Below are 25,976 nucleotides of genomic sequence, written 5' to 3'. Positions count from 1 at the left end.
CAAAGTTCAATTTACTATTCATCGTATATTAAGCTAAATTGTGTCCAAGTACAAAATGAAATGCCGGAATGGCAAAAACGATGATTACATTTTTTTGAACTGATACTTACTATACCCAAGGTTTAACTCTGTGATCTGTGGAGAAATGTGCCATGATTTCATATGGGTTTTGTGACACTTCATACTAGAGCTGCAACGATTAATCGATTAGTTGTCAACTATTAAATTAATCGCCAACTATTTTGATAATCGATTAATCGGTTTGAGTAATTTTTTAAGAAAAATAAGTCTAAATTCTCTGATTCCAGTTTCTTAAATGTGAATATTTTCTGGTTTCTTTACTCCTCTATGACAGTAAACTGAATATCTTTGGGTTGTGGACAAAACAAGACATTTGAGGACGTCATCTTGGGCTTTGGGAAACACCGATCGACATTTTTCACCATTTTTTGACATTTTATAGACCAAACAACTAATCCATTCATCGAGAAAATAATCGACAGATTAATCAACAATGAAAATAATCGTTAGTTGCAGCCCTACTTCATACTGTCCGCATGTTGATCAGAGTTGCTTTGTGTTGCAGTTACATGGTGTTGCGGAAGGACGTTCGCGAGATGAACAGCGACTCTCCTCCTAAAGCCGACGCGGGGCTCAAACCAGGTGAGTCGACGCCGCGGGGCTGAAAGAACTGGAGCACAGAGCGCAGCCAGTCGCCGGCACCTACGTCTTGGTCTGTGTGTCTGCAGAGCGAGCGGGTTGCAGGGTGGCAGGCTGAAGAAAGGGACGTGCTGTTTTCTTTCTGGGGAATGCACCGGTGAAGGGCTCCTGTCACTGCAAAGTCTATTTTTGTTTGAAGTCCTTACCAGGCTTTTTATATAGTGCCCACTTTGTCTGCCGCACAGCTCGTACTCTCTCATAATTACAGTTTGAAAACAGCTTTTTTTTTTTCATTATCAGCCTGTCGGTATTCTCAGGTGGTTGACTCACAACTGTGACATTTCTTGCATTGTAAAAGCATAAAGCAACCGTCTGCCAAGGTGGTTAGACGCCACTTAAACCCACCTGCGACAGTGTGGCTGAACGCTCCTGCTGCCGGTGAGCCACTGCAGACATTCCTCACAGATTTCTCAGGCTGCATTTTTCCACGTTGCTTTTCAAACGTCTTTTTACATAGTCCTAGTTTTCCTCCGAGTTCCTGTTATGTTTAGAATGCACTAATATTTGTGGCACCGAAACTGTGATCCAATGTTTTTTCGCAGAGCAGTACCTGGAATCTGTCATCAAAATGCAGTTGAATAGTTGTGTTAGTCGATGATTTTGTTTGATGCTGCTCTGCTCTCATTCAGTTTCATTTACTGCTTCATCGCTCCATTGCTGGGCCAGCACACACACACACTCACACACACAAACATGCACACCTATCGTCCTGCTTCCCTCCAAACACCCAGCAACAGGGGTTGTGAGATTGATTTCACATCGCCAAAATAAAGTAAAGTCTTAAATTTACAATTGTTTCATGAATGACATTTTACTAGTTTTTATATTACATCTGCTAGATGCAAAAAGAAATCAGCAAAATGTCATTAATGTCTTCTCTCTATTCATGTAATATGAAATTTCTCACCCTTCACACACAATGCCCTTATCATGTGGTAAATATGTAACGACTGAGTTTAACACGTGTGTGTGTGTGTGTGTGTGTGTGTGTTTGACAGCGCTGGATGCAGCCTTGGAGTTCCAGCAGCAGCTGGCGGTGCCCAGCACCTGGAGGACGGAGGTGAAGGAGGAGAGCTCCAGCAGCGAGGACGACGATGAGGAGGAAGAGGAAGAGCAGGAGGAAGATGCCAGCAGTGAAGAGGAGGAGGTAGTGTACACGCTCTGTCCCAGCAACCTCTGAGTAACATGACACCCAATCTTGGGCGATATCTGAACAGCCTCCTCTCTGTGAGTCAAACCCAATTATTTTTTTTACTTCCCCATTTCCTGTCTGCAGGAGGAAGTGGAGCCGTTCCCAGAGGAAAGGGAGAACTTCCTGCAGCAGCTGTACAAGTTCATGGAAGACAGAGGTGAGTCCAGGCTGCCATCAATAAATCTGCAGGTCCTCAAAAACTCTTTTCTCTTTAAGGCTTTAAAAATGCTTAAAATTTGTATTTAGTTTCTTTTTGATGCAACTATAAAATTACATAGTGGTATTGACAGATTATTTTCATTTAGTGATATTTAGTCAAGACAGAGTTGAAAAATAAGCCAAACAGAATATGGCAAATTCCATGAATGATGTAGTTTCACCAAAAAAATTGAATTGGATTGTCAGTAGTGTGGGTTTTCTTATGTTGTATTACATTACTGTATTGCACCACTGTTGTATATTAACAGGGTTAGTAAAATATGTCAAACATGTTGGACATCATGTCCCTAAAAATTTAATTTGCTGATTTTGTTATTCTTATACTGCTTCATTTATTTTGTTATAACTTTCATTAACTATGTCCAAAATCGTCAAAAATAGCTTGTTTTTGCCAGCTTTTTGTTTTATTTTAAATCCAATTCCATGTTGCTTAAAAAAGTCTTCAATTTGCGGATAAAAATACTCACAATTGCCACTTACAAGGCCTGACTCAGTTAAATAACTAGTTTCCAGCAGGTTTCTAACTAAATGATAGAATGCCTGTCATCTCAACCTACTCCATGTGTCTCTTCTTCAGGAACTCCAATCAACAAGCGCCCTGTACTGGGCTACAGGAACCTCAACCTCTTCAAGCTCTACAGGCTAGTGCACAAACTGGGAGGCTTCGACAACGTGAGTGCCATGTTAGCATCTTGTTCACACATTTAAATTTTGGTCACGATTTTCCTTTTTGATGCTGACTGACTCTGGAACTGTCTTCCTCTCTTGCCATGTTTGAACAGATTGAGAGCGGCTCAGTTTGGAAGCAAGTCTATCAAGATCTGGGAATCCCTGTGCTCAATTCAGCCGCTGGCTACAATGTCAAATGTGCTTATCGCAAGTACGTACAGACTCTACCTCCACGTCTCCGTATAGCTGTCAACTCTGTTGGGCAGACAGCTTTTGTTCTCTACTGCTGTACACTCTACTCATTCATCAAAGTTGACATGCAGTTTGTAGCGCGTTTTACTTTTCTTAAATACAACTGTATGTTTCTCATACAACTTTTACAGCCTCCATTTTCAGCAGAATCCTCAAGAAAAACGTATTTCGGCCTTTGCAGAATTAACGTTTAGCAGTGCAGGGACAGCAAAGCAGATGTTAAGGTTTCACTGAGTGATAAGCATGCTCATTATCACAGATACTGTGATGACATGTGCATGCTTTTGAGAGCAGTGGTAAAATTAGACATAGGGTCCTTGTCGGATGTGTTAACAAGGAGTGGATGCGGATGTGTTCTCCTGCAGGTACTTGTATGGGTTTGAGGAGTACTGCACCTCCACCGCCATCACCTTCCGGATGGACCTCCCTCTGAAACAGGGTCCCAAGGGGGAAGTGAAGCCTGAGGGCGAGGCCGGAAGCGCCGCCCCCGCGGCCTCCGGCTCTGGAGAAGAGCAGAAAGCCCACCTCGACGCTGAGCCTTGCAGCATGCAGCCTGTCGTCTGCAAGGTGTGTTCTCCTAACACGTTATTTATTTTGTCTCATGTTAAAGCTTTGTCCTCTGCCTTTCATATGTAAGATACATCTCTATACGGTGTCCCTCATTTTTAAGACACTTCTCCGGTGTGATGTAGTAAAAGCATCCCTCTCCCGCAGGAGGAGAAAAGCGACTCGGCCAGGAACAAAATGGAGCCCGAATCGTCAAAGATGGAGCAGAAGGATGGCGGAGATGACGACGACGACGAAGACGATGACGACGATGAAGACGACGGCCCGCACAAGGGAGACGCGGACGAGGGCACGTCGATGGCGCGCCTCGGGGCCGAGAACATGAAGCAGGAGCCCGAGGAGGAGCAGGAGGGCAAGGACAACTCTGGGTAGGTGGTCCAAAGCGACGGCCCCTCCACCAGTGTAGGGCCGTGGTAAAATCCTCCAACACTAGCTCCACAGCCTCTCCTCAGCTCCACAGGATATCTGTATTGTGAAACAGTTTCCCTATTCAATCTGGCATCAATGCTTTATTAATATGTTTCTCCAGACACATATGCTCTTAAAAAGATGGGCCTATATGTCATCAAGTTGAGGCCGTCTTCTCCTTGGTGGCAGTGTAATGACACCGTAAGCATATCCTGCAGCTGAGGAGCGATGGCCCCTCTGGCCTCAAACAGAGGTTTAACCCCCCCATACCCCCTCCAATCCAACTCTACCTGCTATTTAACCACTCTAGACAGAGAAAGAGGGAAACTCGTCCTACCTGAGCTCTCCTCTCCTCTCTTCTAAATAAGCTCTTACCCACTGCCCTCTGTGCTGTTATTTCTCATGGCTTAGTCGGCACCAGCTGGCAGAGACATCTAAGAGCACCAAAGCCTGACTGCTACCTGTCTACTGGCATGTCGTGCTGTGGTCTCTCTCTCTCTCTCGCTCTTTCTCTCTCTCTCTCTCTCGCTCTCTCTTTCTCTCCCTTTCTCTCTCTGTCTCTCTCTCTCACTCTGGCTAGGGTTCTTTGAACATGGCCAGGCTCACTCAGTCAGCACACAGTGAAACATGGCTGTGCTCCTCTAGATTTTCTGCACTGCCCTGATCTCTGTCAAAGCTCTTTGCGCTCAGCTCTCTCTCTCTCTATCTCTCTCTCTCTCTCTCTCTCTCTCTTTCTCTCTCTCTGTCTTTTTTCTCATTTTGTGGCTTTTGGTGTTCAGCTTTATTAAATGTTCCATGTCAGTATGTTAGCGTTGTCACTGATGCATTAGAACTCTCAAGGCAAGATAGTAGTTTAAAGGCAGTAAAGGCACATTTTGAAAAAGTAACTGCAACTGCCTCTTTCTTGCAGTGTAGACAAATGATTACTCTGCTTAGTTGAATGCTTTGGTCTCAGTTAGATGCTTTTTCACCCATTCTGTTCTGTCCAGAAGGTCTAGATTAGTGTTCTCTGTCCAGTTTAGAACTAGCCTCTGTCTGTTTCTTCACGCTCCAGTTTGGGCTTCAGATAATGGATAATATGAAGTAAGACATTCGTGTTAAGGCTGCTTGATAACTTCAGAAGCTTCCTTTTTTAGATTTGAGGCAACAGAGTTCTTCTCACAAACAAAGCCACTGGGTACTGGCTAGTACTACTGCCACAGTTGACAGAACTGAGTCCAAAGATTTGCCACAGTTCCTTATGTGTCTGGTTGAAGGGATAACAGACTTCCTCAACTTCAGGCTGCTCCCAACTTGTGCTGTTGCTCTTAGTAGCACTATCTCTGTAGTTTTATCATCTAAGGCCCCGGGCACACTAGAGGATTATCGGGCCGATTACCATCATATTTGGACATCCCCACAATCGCTTGGTTGGGACCAGTGGTCCGCTCAGATTATCTGGTGGTGTGATGGTTTTACAGATTCAATCCCACAGTGATCGACTGGCAGACTGATCTGATCTGAGCCGCCCCGATCATATCAAGTTTGACATTTACAACCCGACATCTGGACAGGTCCTGTAGTGTGTTGAGAGACCGATTCATTCCAAGAGCAGAGGCTGCCAATAGCCAATGAGAGCCCAGTGTACTGTGGGTTGAGGTGGAAGAGTTATATTTAAAAGTTATATAAATGATAATAATTAATGAAATGTTGCCAAACTCCAGTTCTACAATGAATGTAAGTTGCTAGCCAAACTACCATCATCTTCTACTCACCTCTAGGTTCAGCCCACATTGACTGTCTCTCCAGCCTCGGCTTTACCCAAATTCTGGCTTTATGTTTTTTTCTGGCGTTTTTATTTTTTTTTATTTTGTTTTTTTTTCAGTGCACATTAATGCACATTGCATTAATGTGCATATTAATGGTATATATATTGACTAACATTGAATCATGCCATTTCCCAAAAGATTGGAGGTCCTGATGCTAGTGACATTTTAGGAGTCAGCAGGATAATCTGTCATAACTCAGTGTGTGATACCCTGTCATTGCCTAATCGTCAACTGTGAGCATATTTACCACTGAGGCACAAAAAAATCAGTGAAATCTGTTATGTATGTGATGCAGTGCTTTTTCAAAAACAAGTTGGGATTTTTAAAGTCTTCTAGTGTGTCCCCAGCCTTAGAAGAGAAACAGTTTCTTAAATCGTCAGACTTGGACTGCTGCTGAAATAAGTGCATCTTCTTCATTGTGGCTTGTTGAATATCAGCTGTCAGCAGAAAGTGCATGCTCTAAGCAGTAGTTATGAGAGGGATTGTGTGGAGTAGTGTTTTGTAACTGTTCTTTGTGGCAGCAACCCAAATTGGATATTGCAGTCGTGCTTCCTCTCAATGCTGTAGTCTTGCTTTAAATTGCTGTGCTGCCTGCCAACTTGCGCTTTGCCGTGCTAACCTGCCCCTGTGGCCCCTGCGCCTAAACTGGCACTCCACCGCCCGTACCCTCCAGCTTCGACCTACTGACTGTTCCCCACTAGCTCCTCCTTGTGGCTGTTTTGCCTCTTACTGAACCCCTAGCCAGTGTGTGTGTGAATGAGAGCCCTACGTATGTTGTGTGTGGATGTAGGGTTAGATGGCCTAACGGTAGTTTCATTTCCCATACAAGATGATTGAATTTGATTTTTGTCATGAAAGTATGATGTATTTATTGCTGAAACCCTCCATGTACTGTTCTTTGAGAGCTTGTGTATACTGTAGGTTGCTGTAGGTTACACACTGGATTAGAGTTATGGGAGGACAAGAGTGGAAGTTTAGATGGAAAGTTTATGACTCCTTACTACCAGACAAAATGTGAGGAGGGAAATGTTTAGTAGTTTTTAGTTAAGGGACCTACTGTTGTTATTGGTCAGGATTGGACAGGACAGGGCAGGGCAGGGTGGAGTGAATTTAGCAGGAAATAGGCTTCCTAGAACCAGGCAGTGAGGAGGGTGGGTGTGGGTGGGGCTGTGGTGTTCAATGGGGCAGCCTAGGGCCAGGAAGTGCTGAACTGTCTTTCTTGCAGGGATGACAGCAGTCAGGAGGGGGAGGAAGGGGAGGAGTTTGAGTGTTACCCCCCGGGGATGAAGGTGCAGGTGAGGTATGGGCGAGGCCGCAATCTGAAGACGTACGAGGCCACTGTGAAAGAGGCAGACGTGGAGGGGGGAGAGGTGCTCTACCTGGTGCACTACTGTGGCTGGAACGTCAGGTAAGACAGGACCTGGGGAGAATCACCTAATGTCTATATTCACCCTCTAAAAAGACATCTCTTACCTTCAATTCAGCTCAAGGGATCACCACTACGTGGGTATTCCCACGGCAGTAACAGATACATCCCTCCCTCACAATTCTACTAAAGTCCCTTAGTCAGTACTCTGATTATGGATTACATTGAGCCATCTAGTGGCAGAAACAGAATTGGGTTGATATGTAACATTCCTTAGCTTCCCTCACTCAGTTTTGACTGAATCCCCTGTCTGTCTGTCCCCCTGCTGTCTGTCTCAACGAAGTCTACAGACGGGCTGAATTTTAGCCAATTTTACTTTTGGCAATGGTTTTGGCTAAACCATTTTCACAGAACATTGGAGTATACAGTATAATGTAATAATCTAGGCCACCCTTGGGATCTCTCTGAAAGGCCAAATAAAGTGCTGCTACACTCACCTCTACCTCTCAACCCTCTCCCCCCCTCCCCAATGGGCCAGGGTTAATGCAGTGTTAAGTAGAGTGTTAGGGTACCATGACAAAGAGGTTAACTTTCCTGCTTTCTAGTGAGACCAGTTTACGTATTTCATCGTCTCAATGTTGTTGTGTGGTCCTCTAGCACTCTATAAAAGATAGAGGGATGTTCTCTGCATTGTGTCTGTCGTGTGTGACGTTGTGAAACTTTCATTTCCTTCATATGACCCAAGTAGCACCCTTGGTACTGTTGGAACTTTCTTGAATTTGTTTTTTGTGGTTGTCGGTTTTCATAATGTTTCTTTCTTCATTGTAAAGGTTTGTCTTTTCCACACAATACCATTGGATCTCTTCCTTTGCTGTTGAGGCTTATTGTATCACAGCAACAAGTTGGGGTCAGACGTTAGAGCTGTCTGTGTGGTGGGTTGTGTGAGAGAGAATGTTTTTAGCTCCTTCCTAAGATCGGAGTGATGAGATTGTTTCTTGTCTTTGTATTTTCCATTAGATATGATGAATGGATCAAGGCAGACAAGATTGTTCGCCCGGCCAATAAGAATGTACCAAAAATAAAGCATCGCAAAAAAATAAAGGTATGAGTTTGGAGAGTTACATGTTTTCGAATTCCAGCTAAGTTCATACTGTGAAGTGAACCACTGACCGTATTAAATTCCAACAGAACAAAGCAGAGAGGGAGCGAGACAGGTTGGAGAGGCTCAACGACAGAGAAGACCTCGGCCCTTCACCCAACAATAACCGTGTCCCACGCTCCAAATGTGGCCTGGGTCAGGATGTCTTTTCCAAGATGGAGGAGGGTGAGGACAAAGGGACTCAGCAGTCTCCAGTCAAGTCTATAGAAATTACTTCTATCCTCAATGGCCTGCAAGGTAGCAACACTCGTGAGCCTGTAGTCCTCATGCACACTTACAGCAGATTAGGACTGTTTGACTCTGAAGTGGTTGATTATTTGTGGTTCTGTTGCCATGCTACTGAAACTAAATTTTGTCTCGTTTGCCTCAGCCTCTGAGATTTCCACAGACGAAAGTGAGCATGAAGATGAGGAAGGGGATCATAATGAAGATGATCGCCCAGGTTGCCGTGGCAGCCTCAGGAAGGGCCCACCAGAGCCCCCACAGACATCAGAGCGATGGGAGAGTGGGACCCCTCCTGAAGTATCCAAACCTCCTTCAGTCTCAGGAAAGAGCCAAGATCCAGTCAGTCCAGAGGGTCCAGAGGTGGGGAAGCGCCGAAGCCAACCAGAGTTGGAGGGAGAGGCAAGCACCAGGAAGAGGAAATCTGAGGGTGCAGCAGAGAGGACCCCAAAAGGCGCATCCAAAGCCAAGACCAGGAACACCAGGAGTGCAGACTGGCTCCCTGGAAGCTCTCCCAGGAAGCTAGAGGAGAGAGGGGCCGGTCCAGGGGAGGAGAGGGGGGCCTCATCCAGCAGTAGTTCAGAAGATGAAGGGCCACCACTTGCTGAGTCCCAGGCTGAGGAAAGTGAGCGGAGTCGCCCAAAAGCCAAAGGTTCCCCCTCTAAGAAGTACAACGGGATGAAGGAGAAGACCAAAACTGGCCGAACCTCTGGGTTCTGGGAGATCCCTGACAAGAGGGTTAAAATGCCTGGGAGTGCAGAGGAAAGACCTGCTGTACGTACTAAGGGCCAGAAGGACGTGTGGTCAAGTATCCAGGCCCAGTGGCCCAAGAAGACCCTGAAGGAGTTGTTCTCTGACTCGGACACAGAGGCTGCCAACTCTCCGCCCCCAACCGTGTCTGCAGTCCTGGAGGAGCCCCGAGCAGAGCAGGACGCCAGGCCTGAGGATGAAGCCTCAGAAGAGCAGATGGACAACGACAAACTGCAGGAGTTTCCCAGCAGCGGCAGCAACTCTGTACTCAACACGCCACCGACTACGCCCGAGTCGCCCTCGATGGGGGGCAGCACCGTGGAAGACTCCGGTCGAGCGCAGCCTTCCTCCCCTCCGCCGTCTATAGCCCCCGCCTTGCCTTCAGAGCCGGCTTCTGCCGCCCTTCCCCCGGGACCCATACAGGAGGAAGCCGCAGGCGGGCGCAGCGAGACCGACAGCAGCACAGTGGAAGTGGAGAGTCTGGGCGGGGAGCTGCAGGACCTCCCGCAGGACGAAGGGGCAGGATCCCCCTCCAAAGCCTTTGACGCCAGCCTCTCCTGCAACAGCAACAGCAACTGCAGCCTAGAGCTGAGCAGCAGCAGTCAACAGGAGAGTGAACAGAAGTCCAAAGGTATGAATGACGGCAAATAAACTTTGTCAAGTGCTTTGTGTTTCGCAATGGCAGACTTCATTATTTATTTATCTTTTTTAAGGCGGGGGTACTTTCTAGAAATAATCATAAAGCTGACAACTCATTTCACAGTCTGTTTATTCCCTCACCATCTCCATGCGTTTGCTTTGTAGCAACTGCGAGTCAGAAGCGGCAAAAAGAATCACAGACAGGTGGAGCCTCAAAGAAACACAAGCCAAACCGCAAGAGCCTAGGTGTGCCTCCCAAAAAGAATAGGAAAACAGGTAAGTAAGAGAGATGTCGAAGTAGAAGTAGAATGGTAGTAGAATTGCTGGCTTCCTGCTGTCCTTCCCACTTCAAATGGCCTTACTTGGAATGCTTCCAGTACTGGTATCAGTTACCAAGAACCAACTGAGTACCATGTTATTTTATGATTTTGAACTTTGTGTCAATTGATCAGTTACATAAGAAAATTGGATCAAGTAAAGTACTAGATATTGGTATATCGGGGAGTGCTTTAAATTTAAGTAGAGGTACTTTATATTTCTGCTTCAGGTTTACAGAGAGCATTTATTTACTAGCTTGTGGACATTATATTAACAAAGTGACATTTTGGCTTGATCGCTGTCCGTCTCTTGATAACTGCCTCCTCCTCTCCTGCAGCCAACAGCAGTGACAGTGAGGACCAGTCTGTTGTTGAGGGCACTGCCAAATCACCTGCCTCCAAGAACAATGCATCAGACGTGAAGGCTGCCATTTCGCCCAAGTGCCCCGGGCGAACTCCGCCTTCGAGCCATAAGTACCACAAGCAGGGTGACCCTGACCACGCCCATCACCGCGAACACCACGGGAGAACGCCACGCATCTACAAGTGGAGCTTCCAGATGTGTAAGTGTCAGACTGCTGACAAGTTTGTTGGCGTACACTGGAAAAATAAAGGAAATCTGCCTTTTTCATTAGGACCCATAGGAGAGGCCTTTGCCTGAGGATATTAACTGTCAAAATCTTCTTTGTAGTCTCTTAAAAACTCACTTTCATAAACTTTCTGTTTTTATTTATTCTAGTTTATCTTCAATTTCACTTTGCATTAATTTTGCATTATACTTTTGCTATAATATATTTATTATATTTTATAGCGTTTGCCTGCTATTTTATTTGTAAACTACTTTAATGATTTGGAAAAATGCAAAGAAAGTGTTTGTCATTAATACATCATTAAGTAGACGGAGCACTGCAGAGCCGTATGTCCTTGTGTCTGTGCCTTAGAGACCTAACATCTTAAAATACATTTTGTTCCACCCAGCGGAATTGGAGAAGATGAACAGTCTGGAGAGGATCTCGTTTCTTCAGGAGAAGCTGCAGGACATCAGGAACCACTACCTCTCCCTCAAATCTGAGGTGGCCTCCATTGACCGGCGACGAAAACGCATGAAGAAGAAGGAACGGGAAAGTGAGTCATCTTCCTGTGTTGTCAACCGTTAAAGATAGTCGTCCTTGTTCTCTCCACCTACACGCTTTGTAGCCGATCATAACCAAACCCTGCTTCTGTCCTCCAGGCACGGTGGCGGCTTCCTCCTCCTCGTCCTCGTCATCCTCCTCACCGTCCTCCAGCTCGCTGACGGCGGCGGTCATGCTGACCTTGGCTGACCCTCCGGTGTCCTCCTCGTCCTCGTCCTCTCAGAACTCTGGGGTATCGGTGGAGTGCAGGTGACAGGACGTACCAGCGAGGAGCCACCGCACTAAGCACTTAACCAGCACCCTGGGCTCACTGCCCCCACTCCCTTCCACCAGGACAGACAAGTCAACCTACATACTGTAACTACTGGGGCACAAAAACCAGACCAGAGACAAAAAACAAGAAACAAGCACTATTTTCTATTGACAACTGTTTCCTTGGCAAGCTAATGGCACTTAAGTGCACTTTTATGAAGATTGTGTAGGGGGAAGAATTTGTCAAAAAAAAGTACAAAATTGTCTTTTGCGCTCTCCTTAATTGAACATTTATAAGATTGTTTTTGCAAGCAATAATTGTTTCCATTTGATAAAGTTCTATTATCTTGGTTAGGGATGATTCCAGTGAAGACCCCTCTGTGCTCTGTCCTCATAGCCCAACGTGGCATAGCCAGTGCTTGCCATTTTATTTTGGGGAATTCAGAGGAACAGTGCCACAATGGCATTAAGGGCATACTCTATGTAACGTTGCCTCGTGTTTCTCTGTCCACCCTCATTATAAGGGCCTTCATATGGTGAATAAACCTCAGATGGTTGACTGTGCTCATCCCAAGTACAGGAACACTGTCCTGTACCTGTTTGCTTTGAGTCAATAGGTGGTGAAGGATAGGGTTTCAGATCATCATATGTCCACTGACAGCCACAGTGGATGAATATGGAATGATACTGTAGTGCCTTTTTGTTCTTTTCTACGGGGCACTTTGAGAAAGGACAGCACTTTTTCCTGGTCCTATTCTCAAATCAAGAGGGTCACCCAGAATAATGTGTCCCTTACAAAAGACTGAAGAATATTGTATGAATGAGCAGGTGGTGAAGGGCTGTGTCTGACAGATATTGATGGTTTTTATCAGCATATGGAAATATTTAAGAAATATGATTGTAAAGGATAAAGCAGAACTATACTGGATCACCTGTAATCTACTACTGAATACTCATCCAGTTTGGGTACAACTGTTAAGTCTGGCAGTATAAAATGTGCAATGATGGAGGTGGCGAATGCAATGGTTACATTTGTTCAGTTGATCAGCCTTTTAAATGCCCATCTGCTTTTTTTTTTAAATTATGTTCTGATCGCTCATTAAATCACCCAGTCAGTCATATCCTCTTCACTTAACAGATTTGACAGTGCAGCTGTGCAACTTGAAGGCAAACATGGGAGGTATTTACAGCATCTTTGTGTACCTCAGAACAAATTAATGAGACACAATCCCAAGTCTGCAGCCGTTCAAAGAACATACAGTCAGTTTTAATACAAGCGAGGCATACCTTTCTGGCATCTCTTTCCCGTTTTACTTCTGATCCGTAATGACATGCCAGCTCTCATCATCTATTTTAAACAAAGACTTCCTCTCATACTCATCCCTACCAAAAATGTTTGGTTCTGTTTCATGTACTATGACCAGAATAATGGTAAAGATATTGTAAATGTGCATTTATATCATAAAGTGACGTATGTGTATACATTTCTGAAGACATCTCCAGTGTTTCCTTTGTATAGACTCCCTACTGTATGATAACCTGAAGTTCTGTTTTGTTTGGCACTTGTATGTAATTGTATGCTTTTGTTATACATTTGTATATTGAGAAGAGTGTTTTGAGTCAAGCTATTTAATATCTTGCACTGTTAATAACATGTACTTTTCTGTACAGACAGTTTTACGGTTTTAACTGTAGTTTGAGTGTAAATACTGAGGGTAAAAGCATGTCCGTTCCCCCCCTTTGTCCTCATTCTTGTTCTCTTGTAGGGACAGATTTATTTAGTTTCATTTATTTTGTTGTTTTGTTCTGCCGCTTTCATGAATTTCAAGAAAGTTTTTTTCCCCCTTTATAATTTTATTGTTTTGGTTTAGTTTGTATTTTGTTTTGTTTTCTGTTAGCTTGTGCTTGTAAAGAGAAGAATTGTGGTTTTGGAGGCGGCTGAACTATTTTCCAACCTGTACATGAGCTGTAGCTAAAGCTTTATGGACCTGTATGGAAAATGGTCTGGATCATAGAGTAAGAGAAAGTGATGGAGCTTGTTGAAAAAGGCTCAATAGTATTTATTAGGCTCATCTGATGATGGTCATTGTGTAATTTATTGTACAAATGTAAGCAAAACAGAAGCCTCTGTTTGAAATAAATGCCATAGTTTGTGAAGTACTCAGTGTGTCTGTTGCCTGCATCTAAGCTGTTACTGCTACCTTGATGAAATGAAATTCTAATGACTTTCTGACCAAAGCTCAAAATATGTCTCAGAGCACATGAAATCAGTAAATATTAATAATATTAATCTTTTTTATAAGCGTATATATTGCATACTCTTGTGTAGCTAGTCTTTACTAGCCTAACATTATATTCCAGTGGGTTGTGGGTCTGTTAATGGTGAATGCCTATGCCAAGAGCAATTGCATTGCTGAATGTCTTGAAATAATTTTCGTTTTTTTTGTTTTTGTGTTTTTTACTTTACGTGTCTTTTTTCCTTCAAGAATAACTATATCGTTTTATTATAATAGTAATGTAATCTACTATAAATAGGAATCAATAACTTAATTTTTATTATGTAAGGATTATTCAACATTTACGTTATTTTAATTTTTCGATGGTGCTACTGCTGCTGACCAAATGCCATGCGCCTTGCGTCATGAATGACGTACATCCTCTTACCACTTCCTTAGCAGCTTGCTAGCTAGCCAGCTAGTTAGCTAGCAAGCTGCGTAACTCGCCTAATATTAGTTTTAACTATGATGAGTGGTAAAACAAGTACGATTGTCGCTGGGGTGTGCGGGGCCCTTTTCATCGCATACTGTATTTATTTTGACAGAAAACGACGGAGTGATCCAGACTTCAAGAAAAAGCTACGTGAACGTAAGTGATGTCCGTTTGGCGTTAGTTGTTCAGCCGGAGGGAGGAGAGGAAGCTCCCGCATTAGCAGTCCAGCAAAGCAACCATGTGACGAGCTAACGATTCATGCACGTTATACCAAGAAGACTCACTCTGTATTTACAGGGTTAGATTGAAACCAGTCTCATTTTTCAGCTGCACAGAGCGTGAAGACTGTAACTGTAACTTGATTTGGACACAGCACTCACGAGCAGGCTTTGTTTTAAAGGAGAAATAACTTGTGGAGGAGCGAGCTCAAGCTAACTGCTAACTTTCAGCCACATGTCTGTCGCGTTCCACTAAGGCAAATTAGAAATGCTAACAAAGTCTAAATCCACTTTTGTGATACAGGCAGGAGCAAGCACAATGTTTCTAAAGAGAAGGCTGGACTGGCAAAGGTAAGGCAAATGGAAAAAATAATTAAAATTTCAGATATGTTGTACACGTGGGACCTAAATGTGCATTTCTGACAATTTCTTCATTGACTTTGAAGCTGCCTGACTTGAAGGACGCGGAGGCTGTACAGAAATTCTTTCTGGAGGAAATCCAACTGGGAGAGGAACTCCTTTCACAAGGTTGGCCAAATTTATGCAATCTTTATACATGCATTACATATGAGCATGATGGACACACACGACATACAGAAAGTCTAGAACTCAATGTTGTGACATTTGTTTCATTTCATACTGCCTACCTGAAAATACATAAATTAATCATACAAATATAAATCACTTGAGTACAAACTATGGCTTTTTTCCCCAAAATACAATGTAATTCCCTTGATCCAAAGTTTGCAAGTCAACTGTTTCCAAATACTACAGCCATCTACAACCAGCCAACCTCCTCACCTCTTTGCATGGTTTACTGCCCCCTATCCCAGCTGCACACATTAACTTCAGTTAAACTTCTACTCGGTCTGTTTTCTGTGCCAACCCAGGAGACTATGAGAAGGGTGTGGATCACCTGACCAATGCGATAGCGGTGTGCGGTCAACCCCAGCAGCTGCTGCAGGTCCTCCAGCAGACGCTGCCACCTCCAGTGTTCCAGATGCTGCTGACCAAACTGCCCACTATCAGCCAGGTGAGAATAAACTCCCCCTCTCCCCAGTGTTTCTTGTGTTTTCTGGTTCATTTCTGCACCTCTTGACATCCATTTCAATGTGACTTTCTTGCTAGCATTCTTAGTAAACCCCCCAGTTACTATTGTTGGTTTCTGGGACAAGGAAGGATGCAAGATCAAGCTTAGAGTGTTCCAAAGCTGAGGGCCGTGTGTCAGTTGCTCTTGGCTATTTCAGCTCTAAGACAGGCAAATCACAAGCAGTTGTCAGTTGTTTCTCGTGTGTTTTTGAGCGTTGCAAAGGTAGTTACGGTTGCACATGAGCTCATCTATGCTGTAATTGATGCTGCATAATGTTTTGGCGTGACTTCTGAAGTGCCTCTCCTTTCTGCTTTGCAGCGAATCGTGACTTCGCAGTCCTTGACAGAAGATGACGTTGAATGAGTGTGAGAGAGAGAAAGATGCAGAGAGAGATGAGAATCTGGTGGTGTTATTATCCCATTAAGGGATTTCAAACACTAATATTTGACCCGTGTTTGGTGTGTATGCCTGCTAACATGTGTGAGGTGAGAGGCTGGCTGACTGTCTGAGCCAGCAGATGACAGGACCCATCCCACCACAGCACTCTTGGCAGAGAACATTACTGTGCTTACGCTTCGTCCCTGTGGAAAATGTTTAAGACATTCCATATTTCTCATCCTGTCCCCACCAGCTCTCACCTTTTCGAGCCGTCTGTCTTTACTCCGCTCATTGCCTAAAATAAACATGAATGTTCTTTTTTTTTCTATGCTAACACCATGTTACATGGTCAATAAAAATCAAGATTGTCACAATATGTAGATACATTTGTTACAGATGTCCTACAGATGCCTGTGTAATTATTGTGAGAAATTGTGTAGCTGTGCCTACATTATTCAAGTTTTTTTTTGGGGGGGGGGGGGGGGTAGCCATGCTGGTCATATCTGTTTTGATTTAAGAAGGGGCAGAGCTCACTTGATTTTGGTATGTTGTCATTGAGATTGTTTTGAGATGTCAAATAAGTGTTTTTATATTCCAGTCTTGCATAGCTGGAGATATTTTTGTGTGTAAAATCCCTCAATAAAACATGGAAATCATACTGCCAGTCTCCTAAGTTCCTTTTGCCAGTAGATGGCAGTAGCAATGCACAGGAAAATCTGAAGCACTGAAAGTTTTGCAATATACAATGGATGTTTTTTATCTGTTGGGTAAAGCTGAAAAGCCATTCGGCTCAAAGATGTTGCATGCATAAATCAAAGATAAATATTATTTGTGCACAGCTTTGTTTAGTCACAGAATTTTATCTGAACGTTTTGGAGGGCAACGTTTGTCAAATTGTGTAGTCCTTCAAAATTTTCAGTGGTATATGTAGGTTTGTGTAATTTAAAGACAAAAAACCCCTTGAAACCTGGCTTTTATTATGTTAATGAAGCCTTCACAGTGGTTAACATAAATGTATGCAGGCATTGCCAGAGCACAGGGCTTCTACCAGGATCATTTGCCATCGTGAGAATTTAAGTTCTTCTGTTTTTAAACTGGCAAGCTGAAACACAGGCTTGTGTAAGTCTGTCAGACCGCAGTGGCTTTATTGTGAATGGCTTTATTGTGTGTGCAAGAGAGAGAAAGTGGAGCAGTGCATGTAGAAGGGAGTAGGTCTGGTCGAAAGTGTGTCTGTTGGAAGACAAATAGAGCTCTAATTATTTTTATCCCTGTCTGCAGCTGTTTTTCTAAGGGCTTTGGCCAGAGCAGTCTGGTCCTCGAGGTTGCCAGGAAACAAGAGCAGGGGAAAATAGTTTTTCTACAGTAGGAATGAAAAATGAAAATTGAACAGCGGCCCAGAAATGTCGAGCGAAAACTAAATGGTAGACAGTGTTCCATTTTCCATGAACTCATGCACTCGTTCTATAGTCTTTTATTCAGCACTCCTGCTATTTTCCCATTGGGTGGAAAGGAGAAGCCTGTCAGGGGCCTGCAGAGACGTCTGGCCACGAGTGTGACTGTGTGTGTGTGTGTGTGCGTGTGTGCGTGCGTGTGCAGAAGAAGTGAATCGTTGTTAATCTGTCCTTTGGGGAGGCAGAGGAGAAAAATAACAGACTGTGTTGGAGGTCAAGCTGGAGCTGTGGTCGGCCGCTGGCGCTGGGGTAAGGACAGGTTCAGGGCCCGGGCCAGATCCCTCCGCAGTGTGCCACTGGCCCGCTTCTCCTGTAAATAAACACTCTGCTGCTGGACATGTACTCCGTCCCCTGTGGACTGGACTGCAGAGAGATGTGGGGTCACTGAAGGATAGCAGACTACTGCTGCCTGCCTACCTACCCAGAAAGCACGCTACCATAAAGTAAACCTTGCGAAACAGGCCTTTCCACAGTGTCTAATTTGTTAAGCATTGTGCATTGTGTTTTGATTAGAGGATGATGCAATAAATACACTTTCATTTTCCTCTAAGACTAGGCCATGCTTCACTGGGAGAAGCAGGGTGTTGATAAATGTGAACTAAAACACTGTATTCATGTAATCCTGAGCAGTATAATAATGTAAACAATGAGGGCTATATTGCAATTCCTTTAGCGTCACTCAATCGTATTATGCTCAAATTCAAGTCTGTATGAATGAATTATGAATCAGCTCTACAAGTCTGACCAAGTAGCCGGTGGAGGCAGCAGATGAGGAAACGCCCTCCTGTCCTGCAGTAGGGGGCACTGTTGCTCCAGGGAGCCTTTCCACACTTCTATGGTGTTCCAGTGAAGGACAACTGAATGGGAGCGAGTGGAGAGCATAACAGTTCCAGTTGACAGCAATAACAATGGCTGTGCCTGCAGCACGGAGACCATGTGCTGGAGAGAGGGGATTTTTAACAGTTTTCTTATCCTTTTTTCTAATCTGCACACGATGACAGATGCTCCCCACTCCCTCACAAGCCCCTGTGCCTTCATTACAGGTGCTGGAAATAACCTATTAATGGCTGCAACGCCAGAATCCACGGATTAGGCACGGAGAGCCGCTAACCAGGGTAAACATCCAGCTCTCCGGCCCTGCAGTCTGATTGCCATTGTAATTTGTTTGCATGGGATGCCATTTCCGATCATATGTCAAATGTTGTATTGGGAATATTCTAATCACTTGAGCTCTGCAACTCATTACTGAAAATCCTGTCAACAAATTACCCACAGCCCTAATTACCTCTCTCTGTGTTATTACAGTTTGTGTGTTTGAATGTCAAAGCTTGATTACTGTTCTGTGTACCAAGTGTCACATACACAGATTCAATATCAGAGCATTTGAAGTGTGTGGTTGTGTTGGAGACAGCTGTGTTTGGGAGTTTAAGTCAGTCAGAGTTAACACCTTTGTATGTGGTTGCTATGGAAGCTTCATGTAGCTCTGCGAAGCGGCAGACCGGTCTCGATGTGAGATCCTCTGAGTGAGGAATAATCTCCCAGGCTGACAATATTTGCAGAAACAACGTAGATCACTGCCTGTTAGGCCGAGGTGTCCGCAGAGGCCTCCCCCCCTCCTGCCTCTCTGTTTTGGAACATGTTTTCCCTCTGCCCCATGCTCAAAGTCACAGTGTCTGCGCCCTGTTGCTGATGTCATGGGTACGGTGCCAGGGGAGACGAGCCACTCTGCAGACTACTGTACGTTGTCATGGAGAGGGCAGGCTGGGAGAAATATGAGACATGGCCAAGCTGTGCCAACAGCAATAATAAAGACTGCTGCTCTCTTCTGCACAGGCACTTGTGTGCACAGCAGCAACGCAGTATATTAATTACCCGGCGTCTTCTCTGTGTCATTCACCAACGAGGAGAGGGGAGAAAAAAAAAAGAAGGGAAAAAAATTTCCAAGGCACGTCCTAAAAATAAAGCGGCACTGTACGTGCTCGGAGTATTAACTTCCACACAGATGACCCATTTTTCCATCTCAAAGGGTCTGAGGATGGGTGGAAAAAAAGGGGGGTGAAGGGGGGGCAGGCAGCAGTGGAGCCAATCACGTGAATCTAAAGCAGGCTACAAATCCTGGCGGATTTCTCTTCCTCTGTGGGGCAATGCCTCGCTGTCATCTGTTTTTTCCATTTCTCCACTGCTCGCTCCCTGTGGTAATTTAACTTATTCTGCCGCCTTTTCTTCTGCCTGCTCCTGCCCTCCCTGCTCCTCCATGTGCAGTCCCAGCCTGTCTATTCAGGTTGGTTGTTTACATTCCCTCTAAGTGCTAGCTGCAGGGTGTGGACAGCCGCCCCCAGCACCCAGCCACACCGCCTGTCTCTTTCCAATGTCACCCTGCCGCTCTGCCCCCCCCCCCCCCCCAGCAGCACCCACCTATCTCCACATCACTAGATCCCTGATAAGGGCAAAACTCAATAGCACTACTTCACCTGAAAGAACCGAGCACAGCGGCAGACCTGTGAATTCCTGTTTACGTTGGGCGGCATTCACATTTTGCCTCTCTGTGGAAACTGAGCTGAATTTGTCATGAAGGGAGACAAAGAGGATAATGGGCAGAGCCAAACAGTAGAAAAAATATATCGCTCAGCGTCAGTTCTCATCCTGTCATCTGTCATCAACATTATCTGTGTTATCTAGGCTAAGGGAGAAAAAAATGGAAAGAGGGAAGTGACACATACACTGAAGAGGAGGGTGAGGAAAGGGTTAACTAAGCAGACTGTGTGTACAGTTTTTTTTTTTCCTCTCTCTGATCTGCCTTCCTGTCTCACGGGCAGTGCAGTGCAGTGCAGTGGCTTTGAAATCATGAGACAGTCAGACAGGCTTGTTTTGCATACTGTAGGTCTCTTGCATTGACTTGTAGCAAATCCCTGCCCTCGGGAGGCATGTCAGAGGGGATTAATGGGAGGGCCGGGGCCTCACAGAGTTTCCCATTGTCACGGCCCAACCCCACACTGTATTTCCATCCCACAGAGTGAGAAAACAGAGAGCAGGTGGGGAGGGGGGGGGTCAGTGTGTGTGTCAGTGTAAAAGCCGGGTGGGTGGGGTTATACAGTGGTGTTATTTCCCTCTGCCCTGATTCTTTTGAGCTGAGCTGAAGGGAGGGAGGCAGGCGGGCAGGCGGGGGGACAGAGAGAGAGAGAGAGAGAGAGAGTGTAAATAATGTATTTGGAGCAGGGAGAGCGAGGGAGCTGGAGCCTGACCGAGCTCAGAGCGGGGCAGGGCAGGGCCGGACCGGGCCGGGCCGGGCGGCCATGCTGCTGCACAGGAAGCTAGGGGGCCAGGGATTGGAGGGAGGGAGGGAGGGAGGGAGGGAGCAGGAGGAACACGGTATGCTGGCTCGTTACGACCCTGCTGCGCTGCTGTGGGGAGCGAGGGGGCCTCCGCAAGAGTGAAGCAATCCTGTCGCTCATCTCCGCACTCTCGCTTTTACAGAGACAAATAGTTTGCTGCTGCAGAGGAGGAATAATAATGCGATAGGGTGAAATGGTCTCTTCGCTTGCACCCCCTCTGCTGGGAAGTCAGAGGTCAAAGGTCAGATGCAGAACAGCAGGACTGGAGTTGGTAGGGAGTCAGTGTTTTGCTCATGGACACTTCAGCAGACGTATAGGTTTGAATCCTCTCTTCAACACATCAGTGGTAGAGAAGTCAGATAAGTCAGATAATCTAGGATGACACTTTCTTCGTGAAGTGCAGCACTTTTTCCACTCCCCTCCCTCGGCGTGCCCCTGTTTGAATGTGATGAAACTGTTCACTTGCACTATTATACAATAAACTCTGTATTTCCCCTCTCTTCCCGTTCTCCCTCGGCGGCTGCAGCACATTCCCTTCTTTCTCCCACACCTGCTACATTTCATAGGAACCATAAAGGCTTCACCTTGAAAGATGAGAGAGCAAACCCCCCAACTCCCACAACTAAAACAAAAAAAAACAGAAAATATGATCACTTCTGCTCCTCTCCCTCACACACAGTGTAACCTTGGTGTAACTTTTTGTTTTTTTTATTATTTTATCACCGTTCTCTATTCTCATACGACTCTGTTGCCATATCGCCCTCCGCAGCTCGGCAGCTACAACCCACTCGTTCACCCAGGAACTACAAAGTGGGTTTGACGCCTTGCATCTTGTGTAACCGCGGTCTTTGAAGACTTTGGCTTTGAGCTCTGTGTCTCATCAATTCCCTACGCAAAGCTAAATTTGAATCTGAAGCGAGCACATAAGGGGGTAGCTTATCTGCCCCACTCGTTTAATGTTATTCATTCATGCACACTATTTATATGACAAGCTGTGCATGCATAACTATTTTCTATTTGTGTTGTTTATGTAACTGTCGTTGGGCGGTTATGTGGCTGTGTGTGCATCGATATGTGCATGCAGGCAGGCAGTAAGAAGTACAGTAGTGTAGCATGCAGCTTCACAACTTTATAGAAGGGATACAGAATGTTGAAAGCACTGGTTGCTTTTGTAGCATGCACCAAAAAGCTGAAGGGCCTTTCATACATTATAAAAGGCACAGTTTTGTAATGTTCTGCATTAGAGTAAAAACCTCTCTCTCTCTCTCTCAAAAAAAAAAAAAAGAAGAGTGGTCATCCATCTGGGAGACTCGACCACCCTTGGGTCTTTCATGCTGTTCTCCTCAAAGCTTCCATTCTGGGTTTTTTTTTCTTCTCCTCTTCAAGTAGATGAGAGCGCACCCTGCCAGTTACACAGTGTATACATCATCACGCTTTGATGTTAAACTGTAATTCATTTTTTTTTCTACACGGGTGAAGGAAAGCCAAAGCAAGAGCAAGACTGGGGAAAATAGAGCGGAGTCGATATCCCCGGCTCCCAGGCTATGAGGAAGCCGTACCATGAAGTGAGTGGTACTTATCACAGCAAATTCCTGACTTATTTGTCATCTGGGGCCCGGGATTTGTCACATCAAATCTGCTTTTCTCAATGAACTGGGGAGGGAGATTACAGGCTCATAGTCAGCGAGATAATACCAGCAAGTCGAGTCTTTCACTCTCAAATGAAAGTCCTCAAGAGGATGACGCTGAGAATAGAGACGCATCATGTGCAAGATCTGATTCTCACGACTGAAGACTCTTTGTGTCCTTCTGGAAATATGATTTTTTTTTTTTTTGTCCCTCCAATCCATTTGAAATACCGGTCAGCCTTGCCATTGTTCAGCGGACATAAGCTGCCTAGCCACGCCATTCCTTCCTATCCTTCAACCCGGCCTTTCACATGCCCCCAAATCCTCTTCAGGGCTTCTGAGCTGATCCACCATGTAGTTGAATCCATCATCACTGCTCACATGAGAGCAGTATGTGAAGAAACCAGCTCTCTGCAGACTTTATCCAGCATAGTAGCATTGTCAAATATGACTGATCATCTTAAAGGTAATTGATTAGACTATCTATTACAGGTATACTCCTCCCTGACAAAATATCTTTGTTCCCTCTATTTTTTACGTCAGCACTGTATTAAATTCTTCTGTTTTCTCAGTATAAGCCTTAGTGCGGCCATTCCTCCTTTCCTCTCCTCTTTTTTCCACCCAGCACAGTGCCATGTAAGTTCACAGTAATGTATCCCCAGTCTGCTTAGAGACTGTGAATCAATAGAACTGTGGCGAAGCTATGAATATCCCTCCCTCTGACCTATTTTACACAAAGTCTTTGATCTCTCTCCATGTTTGTTTGGAATCTGTATACAGCTGCCACAACGATGCTGATGATGGTGATGATGATGATATTGCCCAAAATATGACAGGCTTGTTATGTTAAAACCACAGTATTATTTTCATTTGCATATAAAAAAAAAAGGCTTTTTGATATCCTTATCTAGTTTGAGGTGTTTTTCTCCATAAATTGGGTAAGGAGAGGCAGCAGTGGGAAAGATAAGTCCTTTGCCGTGCAGTTTCAGGGCCAGACGATCTGCATTCCTGAAGTAGATTTGAATTTAATGGACTTATAGATGATTAATGAATCAATTATTGGACGCAGCATCTGATCTCTGGGTGGCACTGACAGCTTTCCAAATTGAAAGAAGCACAATCGTTGTGGCGACTTGCCTTACTGCCAGCACAATGCGCTCCTGTAATTATAAATGCATGGAATAATTAACAAACAACTTCATTACCAGGTCATTACACGTCAGGTCATTTAGGGTCGTCCGCAAGGGATGGGTGGAAAGTACAGCTAAGCTCACAGACGACTGCGCTCGCTCGCTCTGTGTGCCGATAAGGACAGGAACACAAACACAGCCTTCGTGCAGCTTAGAGCGAAGATTGGGTTAATCTTGTAGAGGAGAAATGCACTGTAGGCTTTTAGCCCAGCAGTGACGCTGAGTGCGAGGCCTCTCTGCTGTGATATGAGGCATATAGCTGAGTGAAACGGAGCTGCCATCCCCCCCTTCTTCACCCCTCTCTCTCCATTCTTCCAGAGGGACTGCTTGTTGACATCCATTAGGAGGTTTCCCAGCATTGAGCCAGGCCAGGAAAGAGGGCTAATGATGTAATTCCCTGAGAGATGACATTAAAATGTCAAAGTGCCGCAGCTGACATCATCCATTTAGCACCACATTTTCCAATAATATACATTTGTCTTCCCTTTTTTTCCCCCCCGTTCGCTCAGCTTTCCTCCCTAGAAACTGGAGCTCCCCACCCATCGCAGCGCCTCTAGGCTGCACTTACGTGTGAAGCCGCACGACGGAGGACTGGAAGAGGGGGATATCATCAAAGCCCGTCTTCCCCCGCAGCTATAAATGCCCTGCTCCAGAAAGCGGTGTTTTGAACAGGCTATGTGTGTCGTGTTACATTTTTTCCTCCCTCTTTCAAGCTCCAGCTGATGCTAATTCATCTTGTCTGTACAACAAAGACCCCCACCTCCTCCAATACACACACACACACACTCACACACGCACACACACACTCCTCATTCCTCCACCTCTTTTTCCAACTCCTACCACATGTGGAGTTGGCCCCAGGATGCATTTAGGTTGACTATCTGCAGCCGTCCTCCTTATATAAAGCATGATCCAAACTGTCAGCTCTTGATTGTGGATTACCAGGCTGATATGAATAGGAATATGAATCGTTACGTCTCCTGTTGTCTTATCGTGTTAATTTCATGGCCCGATGTGTGACAGGATGAAGAGAACATCTTGTACATACGAGAAAAGGCTTAGTTGTTCATCTTCTACCTGCCTCGTGCCTTGGTTCGCCGCCTTTCACACCGGTCAATAAACGTGCGGTTTTTCAGAGAAAACGTAGAATCTGAATTATATTTCTATGAGGGAGAGTCGACAGCTCTCTATTCTTCAGCCCAGTGAGTGGGCAGGCTTACACGTCAATAATGGATGCTTGAAGGCAGAGTAAGTAGACGTGAACTGGAAGCAGAGAAGGGGGCTGCGCCTCACTCAATAATGAATCAATTGATCCCCCTGCAGATGATGGATCAGGTTGCTATGACGACAGATACAGAGTTACCCGGAGCAAAGAGCGGAGGTTTATTTCAGAGGAGCATACACTTAAGGCTACGAGTGGATCTTGGCTTTATTTGTACGGTGATGCAGGTTGTGATTAATAAGAGCGGTGCAGAGAGAAGAGAGGTAGATTAATGCAGCTAAATGGATACGCTCCACCGAGGAATTGCTGTGTAAAACCAGCAATTCATCACATCGTGTTTCACAATTCATAAACACTCCAAACCTACTTTTTCTGCCTTCACATGAACACAGATGTAAAGACGCCACAGGTGCTTGTGATTAGGTTGACAATCAATCCTGTTATGATTATTAGTCTGCGCGCTCTCACATGATGTATTAGCGTGGAGTTGGAGCTGAATACACATGTAGATTTTCTGTACATGTAGAGCCGGATACTGAAAACCAACATGTTTACCATTTCTGCATGTGTGCGTTCTGTTGCCGTGGCAACGCGGCTGATGCTGGTCCAGCTGGGACCATGTTGCCAAGTAACAGCTGAGTTATGAGAGGAGAGGAGAGGAGAGGAGCGTGGGCGTTGGGAGGGGAGTGGGTGGAGGGAGCGCTGAGGATACGAGGGCTTCTACAAAGAGATCCAGCTCGCCTGCAACAAAGACTGGAAGCGTGAGGGGGGGAAAATCTCTCTCAGGGTAAAAATACATTTATTTAGGTTATGTCTCTGGATTTGAAAGTAAGATGCCTTTGATCTTCCTCTCTCTCTCTTTGGCTGTGCCTTCGTGCCAGAGAATTTTAATACTTGGGTGCATCACAAAGCGCCCCTACTATCCGGAAAAAGGCACGCAAACAAAATAAGCCATGCCAACAACCTAAGTGATGTGCTCCATACTAAACAGCAGCGGGGCTGCAGACAAATTGCTTCGCATTACATCTCTGATAATTCCCTCTCATGAAAAGAAAATTGGAGTAATGAGCGTACCAATCTGTCTG

The 25,976-nt window shown here is 45.1% G+C and overlaps 2 protein-coding genes and 1 non-coding gene across 5 annotated transcripts in view; all 3 read left to right on the top strand.

Moving 5' to 3' along the window:
• Nucleotides 1-13,814, top strand: part of arid4b (AT-rich interaction domain 4B) — a 37,327-nt gene extending 23,513 nt beyond the window's left edge. The window contains exons 10-24 of one of the 3 annotated variants that reach the window (XM_071534846.1): nt 587-663; nt 1,719-1,867; nt 1,997-2,069; nt 2,709-2,803; nt 2,914-3,011; nt 3,418-3,619; nt 3,767-3,987; nt 7,061-7,243; nt 8,219-8,303; nt 8,390-8,525; nt 8,731-9,963; nt 10,137-10,247; nt 10,627-10,851; nt 11,267-11,413; nt 11,520-13,814. In XM_071534846.1, the coding sequence (XP_071390947.1) occupies nt 587-663; nt 1,719-1,867; nt 1,997-2,069; nt 2,709-2,803; nt 2,914-3,011; nt 3,418-3,619; nt 3,767-3,987; nt 7,061-7,243; nt 8,219-8,303; nt 8,390-8,525; nt 8,731-9,963; nt 10,137-10,247; nt 10,627-10,851; nt 11,267-11,413; nt 11,520-11,674 (3,190 nt within the window). In that variant the 3' untranslated portion in view covers nt 11,675-13,814. Of the gene's footprint in view, nt 1-586; nt 664-1,718; nt 1,868-1,996; nt 2,070-2,708; nt 2,804-2,913; nt 3,012-3,417; nt 3,620-3,766; nt 3,988-7,060; nt 7,244-8,218; nt 8,304-8,389; nt 8,598-8,730; nt 9,964-10,136; nt 10,248-10,626; nt 10,852-11,266; nt 11,414-11,519 lie in introns of all 3 variants that reach the window. The other 2 variants (XM_071534838.1, XM_071534854.1) reach the window with 2 other exon arrangements.
• A 540-nt stretch (nt 13,815-14,354) lies between these two features.
• On the top strand, nt 14,355-16,717 carry tomm20a (translocase of outer mitochondrial membrane 20). The gene is made up of 5 exons (XM_071534940.1): nt 14,355-14,538; nt 14,905-14,951; nt 15,047-15,128; nt 15,491-15,633; nt 16,009-16,717. Exons 1-5 carry the CDS (start codon nt 14,415-14,417, stop codon nt 16,051-16,053), a joined length of 441 nt encoding a protein of 146 aa, XP_071391041.1. The 5' UTR covers nt 14,355-14,414; the 3' UTR covers nt 16,054-16,717.
• Nucleotides 15,726-15,860, top strand: LOC139657269 (small nucleolar RNA SNORA14). Its single transcript, XR_011696174.1, has one exon. It is a non-coding gene; the product is annotated as a small nucleolar RNA SNORA14 (small nucleolar RNA).
• Nucleotides 16,718-25,976: the final 9,259 nt, after the last annotated feature.

This window comes from Centroberyx affinis, unplaced genomic scaffold (genome assembly GCF_046629955.1).
Source record: "Centroberyx affinis isolate AG114_WGS23_722 - 3 ecotype Tasmania unplaced genomic scaffold, CSIRO-AGI_Caff_v1 ptg000171l_1, whole genome shotgun sequence".
Lineage (NCBI taxonomy): Eukaryota > Metazoa > Chordata > Actinopteri > Beryciformes > Berycidae > Centroberyx > Centroberyx affinis.
This window is presented reverse-complemented; position numbering and strand designations above follow the sequence as displayed.

Excerpts from the sequence above, each read along its gene's own strand:
- tomm20a (XM_071534940.1), top strand. The coding sequence starts at position 14,415 with ATGATGAGTGGTAAAACAAGTACGATTGTCGCTGGGGTGTGCGGGGCC. Across the intron at positions 14,952-15,046 it reads AGAAGGCTGGACTGGCAAAG|CTGCCTGACTTGAAGGACGC; the intron begins GTAAGGCAAATG and ends TTGACTTTGAAG. Across the intron at positions 15,634-16,008 it reads AACTGCCCACTATCAGCCAG|CGAATCGTGACTTCGCAGTC; the intron begins GTGAGAATAAAC and ends TCTGCTTTGCAG.